Here is a 13,227-nt window from a genome sequence, read left to right as displayed (position 1 = left end):
TTCTTTTTGTCTCTTCTACCTTTTTTCTCTGTATCAGTCTCTTTTTCTTCTGCCTTTAATTAATCTTTTTTCTCTTTCTCTCTTTTTCTTTTTCTTTCTCTCTGTCTCTATGTCTGTCTTTTGCATTACTATCTTCTCTTACTCACTCTCTTCTCAATCATTCTCTTTGTTCCCTCAGTCTCTCATTTTCTGTCTGTCTGTCTCTCTCTCCCTTCTTTTTGGTCTCTCTCCTCATGTTTGTCACACAGTCCTTATTTCTCTCTCATGTTTTCTCCCCTTTATTTGTCTGCCTGTCTTCCTTTTTATGTGTTTCTCTGTATCAGTCTCTTTCTATCTCTTGTCCTCTTTTCTCCTTTTCTATCTGTCTTACATTTATCCTATGTATTATCTCTCTTTCTCTCTTGTCTCATTTTCTCTTTCATTCATCTCTCTTTTTTCTCCCTCTTCTCTCTCTTTCTTTATCTGTGTCCTTCTTATGTTTCCTGCTCTCATCCTTCTCTCCTTTAACTTGTAGTCAGCGACTTCTCTTTCTCTTTCTCTCTCTCTTCCACCTTTTTCTCGAAATCTGTCTCTTTCTTCTGCCTTTAATTTTCTTCTTTCTCTCTTTTTCCTTTCCCCCTTTTTTATCTCTTTGATTTTTATTTCTCCATGTCTTTCATTACATTATTATCTTCTCTTCTCTCTCACTTACTCACTCACTCACTCTTCTCATTCATTCTCTTTGTTCCCTCTCTTTCATTTTATGTCTTTCTCTGTGTCTCTCTCTCCCTTTTTGGTCTGTCTCTCCTGTCTGTCACACAATCTCTCTCACTTTCTCTCCCCTTATTTGTCTGCTTGTTTTCCTTTTTCTGTGTTTCTCTGTATCAGTCTCTATTTTTTCTCCCTCTTCTCTCTCTTTTTATCTTATGTCCTTCTTTTGTTGCCCCCTCTCGTCTTTCACCCCTTTACCTTGCAGTCAGAGGCTTCTCTTTCTTTCTGTCTCTTCCACCTTTTTCTCTGTATCTGTCTCTTTCTTCTCTTTTATTTTTCTTTTTTTTCTCTCTCTTTTTTCTTCCTCTTTATCTATTTTTTTCTATTGCCCTTTTTTACTCTGTCTCTTTGATTTTTATTGTTATGCCTTTCTTTTACAATATTATCTTCTTTCTTACTCACTCTCTTCTCATTCATTCTCTTTGTTCCTTCTCTTTCATTTTCTACCCATCATTTCTTTCCAGCTCTCTTTTCTCACCTTGTCTAATTTAGTACTTCTCTTATTAGTCTTACATTTATCTTATGTATTGCTCCCCACTGCCCTGTTTCTCTCTTTCTCTCCCTCTCTCCCTCTCTCTCTCTCTCTCTCTCTCTCTGTCTGCACTGATCTGATATATATTGTAGAGATATTAAACTCTGTGGTGTGTTTGAGCTCCAGCTGCGTGTGAGCCAGAGCGGTGGCAGATGGAAGAACTTCACTTTCACCCAGCTTCAGGTTACACACACACACACCAACACACACACACACACACACACACACACACACACACACACACACTTACTGGCTCTTTCATACCCGCACTTTAAATAACATTACTCATTCCAAAAGCCCATTTTAATTTTCAGCACTCCTCAGCGGGGGACCCTCTGAAGCAGTTCAGCCCATCACAGACACAAATGATTTATCCTGACGACGCCCACCCGTCTAATCTGTTTTAAATCTGACCCACCGCCACCTCTCCCAACACTCTGACACGTTAGACTCCTTCATCTTTCCATTCAGAGGGCCCTCCCCCATCTAAGTGTTCCCTTCAACCCACGCACATCCCATGTGTTTTTGGGTGTATAGATATGTGTGTGTGTGTGCGCGAATGTGTCTTACCCAGCTTACTTTCATTCTGGATGGGAGATTTTATATCGAACATGTGTGAAGCTTTACCGTTTTCAGTGCTTGTTTGTGAATTCCAGATGCGGCCGGCGCTCCGTTCACCGAACTGTTTATCCATGACATTTGCACATTCTCATTAGCCCCACCACAAGCTCCTATCAAACTCAACAACGACCTGGAGACAGAAAGTACCAGCATTATTACTGTATTATTACAACCAGAGCCGCTGCTCTACACAACATGTCCATAAATATCAGGCCAGTAGCTTATAGCTTCTGCGCATAGGTGTGTTGAATCTATACATGAACCTAAAGAAGTAGTTTTGGCGAAAAATCAAATGAACTTGATTGATCGCTGAACCCAGATGTAGTCCATCAGCTAAGACGTGTGTGTTAACTGACATGTGCTTCTTTTGTTTACAATGGGAGAGTCTTGGCTAATGTTGCTAACACTGGAATTCAGTCACCAAACAAATCTCTGTAAATAAAGGCCGAAAGTATCTTTTAATCTCAAAACTCATCCAGGTCTGCATTGGCTTTTGCGAGATCAGAAATTGATGCTTTATTTAGCTCTCAAACACAGTTAAGGAGGATTTTTACTATGTAAAATGCAATGCAAAGGCTAATTGGCATTCAACAATAGCTTCAGAAGCCTTAGAAACCTTACAGTATTTTAACCATGGCCAGAAGTGTCATCAACTTTTTGTTTTGGATGCATCTGGGATGAACCATCACACAGTAGAAACATGTTTTGTGATCAGATGAATCAGTATTCCAGCTCTTCCTTGTGCTTCAGACCAAAAGGCATCAAGGACAATTTATACTTTTTTTTGGGATGAGTTGGGAGTTTGGGGATGAGTGGTGTTAATTATTATCAGTTGACCATCCTAACAGTTTTGAAACTGAATGCAATCAAATGCTAATAGCAATGCTTCCAAATCTAGTAGAACCATCCCTAGACAATATAGACAAAAACTATTTACTCTACTCTACTAAAGGAGAACTCTGATGTAAAATGTACTTTTGTTGTAGTAAAACATGATAAAAAGTACTTACCTTTTTATTAATATAGCACATCAAGATCCAAACATTTTAACAGTTTGTCCAAACAGGGCATAATTTCCCCCAATAAATCGCTTTTTTCACCGTTATCCAGGCTCAAAGTAGCTCCACACCTCCTTACTAGAATCCAGAGAGCCCTGACATTTAAAATGAGGCATTAATAACTTAAAAAGTGCACAAGAAGCTTATTAAAAAACACCTTTTCCATCCCATAATGCTAGCTTCAGCTCCGTGCACCGTCATCACGGTACTGATAATGACATAGACATATATATATACATAGATTCTGCATAACCTGCCTCCTGGCGAAACACCAAAAGTCCATTTTACACCGGAGTTCTCCTTTAACTATAAACTGCCTTGATTTAGGAAGAAACAATAAATAATCAAGTGTCCCAATACTTCTATCTATATAGTATAGAGTGTTTGCACTGAGGCTTCTTTCTGTTTTTAGGCTTTTCCAGAGTCATAGCACACTGATTGGAAACAGAAGCAAATCCTCATCAAGGGTCAAAATACAGACGGACAGCTAAATGACAGGTTTATCCATAATTGTAGAGCAGAACCCGAGAAAACATGAGGAAATCTTGACAAGCTGCACTGGAGAACAAAACAAAGTGCAGGATTGCAGCTAACGAGTATACAAGACTTGACGGAGAAACAATGAGAACAGCAGGGTATATATACACACACTCTATATACACACTTAGAAACTTACACACAGTATAACTAGACACAGATTAGAGCAGTAATCAGACACAGGGTGGGGCACAGCCAGTTTAGGGCAGCGTTACAGAGTGAATATAAACTAACATACCACAGTGTTTCCTGTCAAATGACATGTGAAAGCCATAAAAGCTATGATAGCCATGTCACACTGACCTGCAGGATATGCACGTCAACTGCATTGAATGTAGTAGATGTGTTTCTGCTTGACCCTGAGACCCTACTGCCTAAAGAACAATGGGATGGGCCCACTCATTCACACCTGGTGGGCAGATGGCCATTGGTGCATCCAACGAAGCTGGACAGAAAAATCTGTGTCACTTTTCACCACAACCAGGGATACTGTGTGGCCATCGAGACCATGGTTACACTCCTTGCTGGCTAATGGCCTGTGGAGGCTCTGTGCTCTCAGCCTGGCCTCCACTCAGCCCTTGGTCACTAGGAAGACTGGGCTGTCCTTACATGTGACCACAAGTGCTGCATCTTTGGGAAAGTCCAATCTGTCCAAAGCTGTCCAAAGCATCAACCCCCAGATCCTGGTGAGCCATTCTCGTCCTTTGGCTGATGCTGTCAAGTAGAGCTTTGGGGCTGGCCAGGACTATGTTACATGACAGGGAACCCTGCATCTAATGTGTGTAGAGGGTAGCAATGGGGAGTCCATCTTCAGAGACCCTAATGGAGACCTCTCCGCCATTGTTGCCATGTAGGTCGTAGAGCAGCTCGTGTTTCTTGTCAGGATGGATGCAACAGCAGAAATTTGGGCCGGTGAGCTTGTATTCCACCTTGCAGTGCTTTGGTTGATGGCACCACACATCAGTTCAATTCTGGGAGGGGATCCACGGCCACTGCTGGCGATCTGGTTCGGCCTGCTGCTGCAGCTGATGGATCCACTCCAGGTTTTCTGTTATCCTCGATGTGTTGTGTGACTGGGGCTCTAGCAATCTTCATGATGACTAGGCTCTAGGGGTGGGCGATATGGCCCTGAAATAATATCACAATTTCATGGTATTTTCACGATAACGATACTCTTGCCGATATGATGAAATACTGAATTAAAAAAAGGATTTCAAGAATACACTACTGCACCAAAATGAATATTACATTTTCTTATTGCATACGATATGATATGGCACACCCTTAACTTAACTGAGATTTAAAAAAAAAAATTCAGATTTATGACAGAAGTCAATGATCCAGAATGCCATAGTACTATTAATAATGCACTCCAAATATCTCAGTATATCCAGTAGTAAAATAGTAAAAAAAAAAAGATGATACTGGACAGAGATAATCTGTCAGCCTGATGTGATAATTAGGGGTGGGTGATATGGCACAATGTTTTAGGGTATAATATTATTCACGATATTGAAAAATTTTGGCGATATTATTGCATACCATACAATATGGCACACCCCTACTAGGCTCCAGGAGGAAACCCTGCACTGTGCTCCATTGTAGAGTCCGCATTCTCCACCAGTGTAGCATACCCCTGGGGATAGGGCTGTGGGCACTATGGCACGATAATCAGGAAGCAATAGAGAGAGAGAGACAGACAGGCTTTGAGTGAACTTAACTGTACCTTAAATGTGGCAAAATCCCCCACCAACAACTCAAAAGAACATAAAAATTGCTAAACTGGGGCTTTAGTCTCTTAAAAATAACGATAGTGTCTCTGTTCAGACGGTCTTTGCCTCAGCCACTCTCTTCTCTTGTAAAGGCCGAGATTTCTTGCTTTTATTGCCCAGTTGTGCTAATCGGTCCAGTGGAGCTTAGCTGGGCACGGTTCCCCAAGCTCTTTACCATCACACACTTCATGATCATTATTTATACACTGCTGCTCCATGATCCTTTTTACAGTTCACTACAGTCCTCTTCTATTGGTGGAACTTCTCTACAGGTATTTGACAAGCTGTGCTTCTGTGTGCATTTACACCTTTGCGTTGTGTACACTGAATTAGATAAATGGATCCAGAGGTGTCCACAAATATTTAGGCATGTAGTGTATCTGCTTATGCATCCCCTTTGATGCACCTGTGAGTGTGTACAGTCTGGTTTGGATGTGTACAGTGTAGCATGAGTGTGTACTAATTGTCATACGTGTGTGTTCACACCCTCCTACAGGCTGTCCCTGGACCTGAAGGAAAAGGAGGCGAGCTGGTCTTCATGCAAACAGAGATGCGAGTCTTTGCAACAGCAGCTGTTGGTGTGGCAACAGAAGGAGGAGGAGGCGACCCGGCAGCTGGAGAGAGCAGAGGGCGAGGGGGAGGAGCTTAGAGCTGCCCTGCAACTCGCACATGCACACTCCGCCACTCTGCAGCAGGGGAGGTATGTTCATACACACAGTCTCACACAAACACTTGAACACTTGACAAAATAAATAACGTACCACAGATTGCTGGGGGATCCCCAGATCTGCTTGCAGTTATGTCTCAGGCAGTTATGTAAAGGATTACAGGTGGGTCTGATTAGACAATGGGTCTAGCCACAAGGGGGCACTGACATGTTCCACTGCTTCTCTTTAAAAAGGCTCTCAGGTACTACTTTTAGGTAGTGTACCTCTTGGTGAGAGATTGAGGGCTGCTAGTCATACCTCCTACCTACAATGCACTTAAATTCATTTTACTGGAACAATATTGTCTTTAGCAGTGAATCTATGGACTCTTTTGGATCCAATATGGGTGGGTTTGAGTATGGAGACCTGATATTGAGCACTTCAATCCTGCCTTTGCTATAGAGTGACACACTGCCCCAGCTACTGGTGGGATGATCTGGTTTGCCATTGCATACGACAGTCTATTAGCCCTAGTAGTTATACAAGGGACACTAACAGTTAGCAGTTTAGTGATCTGGTAGCCACATGTGTTGCCTCTAATGACAGTTTTCAGCAGGATAATGCTCGCCCACACACAGCAAATGTTTCTCCAGTTGCCAGATTTATTGCAAATTAAGCTTCTGTAAACTAAGAAATGTGAGTAAATGTGCCCTAGGATGCCATTATGAATCTGTACACCTCCGTGTCCAAGCATCCATGGTCCTTAATCATCATTTGATCATCACATACCCACACTATAAGATTTTTTTTAAAGTGGCATTTCGAGCATTAAGAACCTTTGAAAACAGTTTGGTATGTAGACAGTCCATAGACAGACACTGTCAATAAAAATGAATGCTCTGTAGCAGCTACTAATTACCCTAAGGTCACCATGCCCAATGCTTGGAGTCGGCTAGAATGGTAGAGGCCCTATCACTGAGTTGTGCAGTTCTCCAGAGTGATGGAGCTCCATCCAGCACTTTGTTAAATCATGAATCAGTTCTTGAAAGCAGTATTCCAAAACCAAATCCTTTACAGAAACATAGAAAATGTTGATGTCAAAAGGCGTAGTTGGGGGTCAAACTTGTTTTTAACCCTAGAAAACTGACGTTAAAATTAGTAACAACATCACTAACCTTGAGTTTGCACTGTATGACTAGTTTTGGAACCCTTCTTTAATTTTACAACATACATCACATCAAATAAAAAAGGTACACTGTAAACCCAATATGTTGTTTGAACTCTGTTTTACATAAAATTGGAGATTTCTTAACAATACTCAACTATTTTGAGTTAGTTGAACTTTTGTGGGCACATATTATACATTCAAACTGAGATCTTTGAATTGAACCAACTTATAATAGACGTCTGTTAGTCTGTTGCCATTAACAGATTCTTTTCCATTGGCTTCTGTCACAATCTATTTGCATACTGGGTGTGTCCAACAGTTTCTGACAAACACTCAACATCAGTGTGTAGTGATTTCCCCTGGGCTACCTTATAAATAAATCAAGTTCCCCTTTAGTTGTAATAACTTGGTGTTTTAATTTATGCTAACTCAAGTTTTCATTCCCCATTATTTAAAAAAATTGAGCAAATTTGACTGTCTTAAAAAAGTTAAGTAAACTTTGCCTTTAGTTGTAATAACTTGATGTTCTAAGTTATGCTAACTTAAGTTTTCATTACCTATTACTTAACTTTTTTAAGGAAACGGGTTTCCTCAATTGTTTTTAAGTAAATTTAACTTATTTGAGCTTACAGTGTACCATGGATGAAATTTTGGAAATAAGGTAATGTCCTAATATAAAAGAATACTGCTGGGAGCTTGGTCTTTGGTCCACCCATTACTGAGACATGTGAGCGCCTAATTTAAACACACAAACACTAAAATCGGTAAATTACACCCATAAAATATGTTACTCTCCATCACTAATGTCAGATAAAAATCATCTGAACGCATTCCTCTTGAAAAAAACATAGATGGGAGGAGGGAATCAACCATGACATTAATAACATCAGTGAGCGCCCTGAAGCTACCCAAAGTCCCATGCAACTCATACAGCACCACCAACACAATAAAAAACACATGAAAATATTGTATGCGTGAAAATCACCCAGCGTTAGCATTCTAGGGTTAATGCTCTTGATTATGGAAGAAACATGGATGAGCTGAAAAGAAGCAATGAATGAACAGGTGTCCCAATACTTACACTCATGACACATTAGACAGAAACACATTTTTTTAGGTGTCTGCTGAAGTAATGATCTCTGTCTCTGTGTTTACGGGGCTTGTCTTGGCCTGATCTGTGATTCTTTGCGCTCCCTCGGTCCACGGCCCACATCTCCACAGAACAGCACGACCGCTGGAGCAAGACTCCTTGCTAAAGCACCCACTCCTCAGAGACCTGCAAACAAACAGCCCCATAACAACAACCATTAAACCATAGCATTCAGCACAGACGTGGGCACGGAGCTCCCACCGCAGAACATTAAACACAGCTCAGGTTGTTCACATCAAGCATCCTCCAGACAGACAGACAGACAGACAGTTTTAGTAGGCTGCAATTTCGTAAGCGAGCAGTCAGTAGACTTTAACGATAATGTCTGCAGGTTCGTCTGAGTATGTTCGTCTGGCTTTGTTGTGTCTGTAACACCAGTCAGGGCCTGCTCACCTGTCACTAACAGCTCATCAGTCTGCCTCGATTACAGACTCCTTACTCGTTCTATCGGGTCTGTTGCGGGGGCGGTTGGCCTCCATGAACAAACATTCTGGGAAGCTCACCGATTTTGCAATTTTACACAATTTGTTTCTTCACACATTCTGTTATCGGATGTACCTGCATCGCATTGTCATGTATTTAATTATTCATTGTATGTATCTCTGGTATATGGTGTACACTCGTTTCTTCATTGACTAACATAAAAAAAAGTCATGTAATCCATACTAGTATCATGCCCCGTGACCTTTGCCATTTCCAGCAGACACTAAAGAAATCAGCACTGACCTGTGGGATATGTGTGTGGGCTCTCCAGTATTAAATGTGGATGTGATTTCTACCAGCGTCGCTTCTTTGTTCACACAGATGATTCTAGCCATATGCCATAAGCCATTGTTAAACATACAGCTCTGGAAAAAAAATTAAAAGACCACTTCAGTTTCTGAATCAGTTTCTCTGATTTTGCTATTTGTAGGTATATGTTTAAGTAAAATGAGCTTTGTTTGTTTTATTCTATAAGCTATGGACATTTCTCCCAAATTGTAAATAAAAATATTGTCATTAGAGCATTTATTTGCGAAAAATAAATGAGAGAAATGGCTGAAATAAGAAAAAACAAATTTAGAGGTTTAAATAATGCAAAGAAAACAAGTTCATATTCATAAAGTTTAAAGAGTTCAGAAATCAATATTCAATGGAATAACCCTGGTTTTTAATCACAGTTTTCATGCATCATGGCATGTTCTCCTCCAGCAGTCTTACACACTCCACTCCTGGTGCAGAAATTCATGTGACACATACTAGTTCCTCCTGTCTTGACATGACATGTGGTCCTTTTAAGTGTTTCAGGTACGGCTGGAAAGTTATTCAAATTACAGTTTTAATTTGATTGTAAAAGCTGCCAGAGGGAATCTCAGTAGAAGAACTCTTTTATGTTTTGGTGATTTTCATATTTTACACTTTTTCTTAACTGAAATACAATGAGGTTATATTTACACCTTGTTTAATATAAAAGTGTAAGGTTGAAGAGGGCTGCTTAGTATTTGTAAAAAACAACAAATACATTTAAAATTAAATTTATATAAAGGACACAGTAGCTTACACATCAATTTAAATGGTGCTGTCTGCTGTTGTTATGTAAAAACTAAAATAATTAATTGAGGATTCTTCATATATTTGTAGAATTTAGAGATAATTTTTTTTTACAATGTGGCCCAGCCCTAGTTTCAGGTGTAAAATGCAGTTCTCAGTGCTCTCTTTTTCTTTCTCTCACCCTTTATGTAAATTTTTTTCAATGGGGTCAAGTCAGGCCATAGTCATTGTGTGTGTGTGTGTGTGTGTTTGTGTGTGTGTGTAGTGGTGCATTGTGCCAGTTCTCACAGCTCTTCCAGAACCTGCTTTCTGTTTCTTAGTCTATTCTCCTCCTCCACCTGTTTTCCAGGTTAGCTCTATTGCAATTCCAGTCTGCCCTGTCCTTTATTAGGCTTTAATTGCAGCGATTCCCACCTGTGTACCTGTGTGTGTGTGTGTATGTCTGTGTGTGTGCTCTTTTGTCGTTTCCCAGCTGTTGTTTGTTGTCTGTCTGGTCTCTCTGTGTCGTTGACCTTGCCCGTGCACTTTTACACACCTGTGAATCTACAGTAGGAATAAAGTGATGTTTCTCGCTGACTGTTACATTCTCAGGCTCCTCACACCCTCGCTTTACACTACTCCGTCTCCACTGTATGTGTGTGTGTGTGTGGTTGTGTGGTTTTGTTGCGTCCCAGCTGCTGTCTGATCTGCCCTGTATACGTGCTCTGCCCGAGTCTCCTGAGGTTTACCTGTTTATCATCACCTGGTGGTAACAGGGTGTGCTCTCTGTGTGTATCAGTGTGTGTGTGTGTGTGTGTGTAAATTTGTGTATTCCCAGCTGTTTGCCTGCTGCATCAGCCTTCTTTGTGCCTCTAATCACCTCTGCCCTGCCCCTCTGCTTTTGTCCCACCTGAACACACTCTCCGCCCGACTTTTCTGTTATCGTTGTTTTTATACAAGTGCAGGCAGTGTTTAACCCAGCCACATCTAATCTAGCCAATTACATTTTGGGTTTCTGCCTGTTAACCCCTTAACTGCTCATTAAAATGTCATTATACACCTCTATAATCGTAGAATTGCATGAATCAGTTGACACAGAAAGCCTGTAATTACTAAATAAAACACCATAGTATGTAATAAGCATTGGATTGCTAAGGGGTTAAAGCAGCAGTATGCAAGGAGTTGTATTATATGTATTTATTTGCTCCTGGGTTTCCCCTACAGTTGAAGAGGGTAATTCACTTTAACTCCTATACTGTAAGCGCAAATCACACTTTGAGCAGAAAATAGCTAGAAGCTGTTAGAAAATGTCTCTCTAGACATATTTTTAAAAACAGTGTATTTTTTTCTGTTTTAGCCTCACATCAACATTAAAATGTTGCTTTTGGTTACTTAAAAATGAGCTTTTTCAAGATGCAATCCTCACAGCAGTGCTCCAATCTAGTAGAAAGCTAGTAGAATATAGTTATAGTTAGTTATTCTAACATAAGTAGGAAAAGTAGGACTCATTTTAGTAGATTTGATTTTATAAACTGTACAGATGTCTCAGTACTTTTAGGCACATGAGACTATTGATTTTAAAAGTCCTGTAGAATGCATTGATTAAATGTTTTACATTATTTGTGTAAATGCATAAACAAGTCTTATATACACCCCTATTATTTTTATCAGAATGAAACTTGCTAAAGTTCCATTTATGAAGAGGGCTTGTGAAACAAACAAAAAAATGACATGCTTTATTTTTATTTGCTAGTTTATGACATAAAAGATAAAGATAAACTATATCAAGGACAAGGACAAATAAATATAATAAAATATGCCTTTTCCACTTCTTTGGTAGGCCTAGTATTAACTTTTAGCATTTCAGCCAAGGGAGTAAAGGAGTTAAATGGCAAAAACAGCTGCTTTTTTTGTACTGAAGCCCATTGCATAATTCAAAATCAAAACCACCTTGATTTGTCACATTTTTTAGTATAGTTGATCCCACAGATCTTACAGTGTATCATCCAACATTTACAGCAAGTCTGACACAAGGTATGTAACATAATGTAGATTGAATGCTGTTTGTTGATGAACAAAGAAAATCAATTTAATGGAAGTTAATTGTATCATTTCTGCCTTTAATGTTCAGTAGAATGATGATTCCAGAATATTCCAGTCCATATCTATTAGAACACAGATGATCAGTTGATAATCTAATTAAACATGCTTGTGTACTGAAGACAATGGATCACAATGCAGAAAGCTTAATCTTGATCTGCTAAATGGGGAGATCAGCTAAAGTCTGTTAATACAGACAGTTATTCCAGTAATCTGCAGCTGCATGTTCTGCAGGTGTTAAGAAGCCTCAGGCTTTTCTCTCAGCTTTTAAACTTTAGATTTAGGCTCTGAATTACACTGAAAATAACGACAACTTAGTCAAATAAGCATAGTCGTTGCATCTAGGAAGACCTGATTCTTGTTGGCAAGAAGACAAAGCCAGGTTCTCCACCAGAAGTAGCTTACTATGGCAACTAACAAGCTCCAAGTGCTGAGCCTACACAAGCACGCTGTGAACAACAGCATTAGCCCTGTGTTCTTCTACTGCTGAGCACACCTGCCCAGTGTGGAGAAGATCCTGCCATGCCCACAGAATCAACCTAATCCTAAATAAGACTTGCAGGATAGTGACTGGGTGCACTAAAACTATCCAGTACCACCTGTCCCCCTTAAATCCACAGGGCAAAAATCACTAGTCATTAAATAACGTCTTTTCAAGCTTATTGGAAGCCACAGTCGCACTGGTGATAAGCACAGCAGCCAATGCCAGGGTCACTGAATGGCTCAATCAGTGGAATAGCCTAAGCAGCCCAGTGGATGTTGAGAGGAATCATTCCAAATAAAAGCCTTGCCTCTGGTCATGACCAACCCTGGACTGTCTTGAAGACACTAAACCGCCTGCAAGTTGGTGAAGGATGCTGCAAGTCCCTTAAATACCTTTTCTCATGATTGGATACACCTGGCTATGAAGTTCAAAGCTCAATGAGGTTACCAAACCAATTTTGTGCTTCAGTAAGTCAGTAAAAAGTAGTTAAGAGTATTCAAATCAATACAATGATAAGGGTGCCCATACTTTTGCACTTTTGAACCTCATTTCAATCCATCAGTTATTAGATATATCAAACTGAAATGGCTGTTGCAAACACCCAAATATTTAGAACAAAAAATGATTAAGATTAATAGGGGTGCCCAAACTTTTTCATGACTGTACCTAATTACAATTACTTCATTTATGTGTGTTTTAACTAAAAATATTTGAATTTCAGGAATTATTATATATTATGTTTCATAAATTATTTGTGTAATATTGTATAAATGAAGTAATTGTAATTAGGTAATATTGTACGCAGAAATTAAGTAAAGGATACTAAAAGAAAGGATTGATTCCGCAAAAATAAATTCAGTAAAATTTAATAAAAAAAAGGATGTAACGTTTAACTCTTG

The 13,227-nt window shown here is 39.7% G+C and overlaps 1 protein-coding gene across 1 annotated transcript in view; it reads left to right on the top strand.

Moving 5' to 3' along the window:
- The window catches only part of lekr1 (leucine, glutamate and lysine rich 1), a 156,180-nt gene that overhangs the window by 113,226 nt on the left and 29,727 nt on the right, over positions 1 to 13,227 (top strand). Inside the window, exon 9 of the mRNA XM_022679792.2 lies at positions 5,767 to 5,970. Coding sequence (XP_022535513.2) covers positions 5,767 to 5,970 — 204 coding nt within the window. The remainder of the gene's footprint in view (positions 1 to 5,766; positions 5,971 to 13,227) is intronic.

This window comes from Astyanax mexicanus, chromosome 9 (genome assembly GCF_023375975.1).
Source record: "Astyanax mexicanus isolate ESR-SI-001 chromosome 9, AstMex3_surface, whole genome shotgun sequence".
In the NCBI taxonomy this organism is placed as follows: Eukaryota; Metazoa; Chordata; class Actinopteri; order Characiformes; family Acestrorhamphidae; genus Astyanax; species Astyanax mexicanus.
Note: the sequence above shows the minus strand (reverse complement) of the source record. Positions and strands in the feature narration are given on the sequence as shown.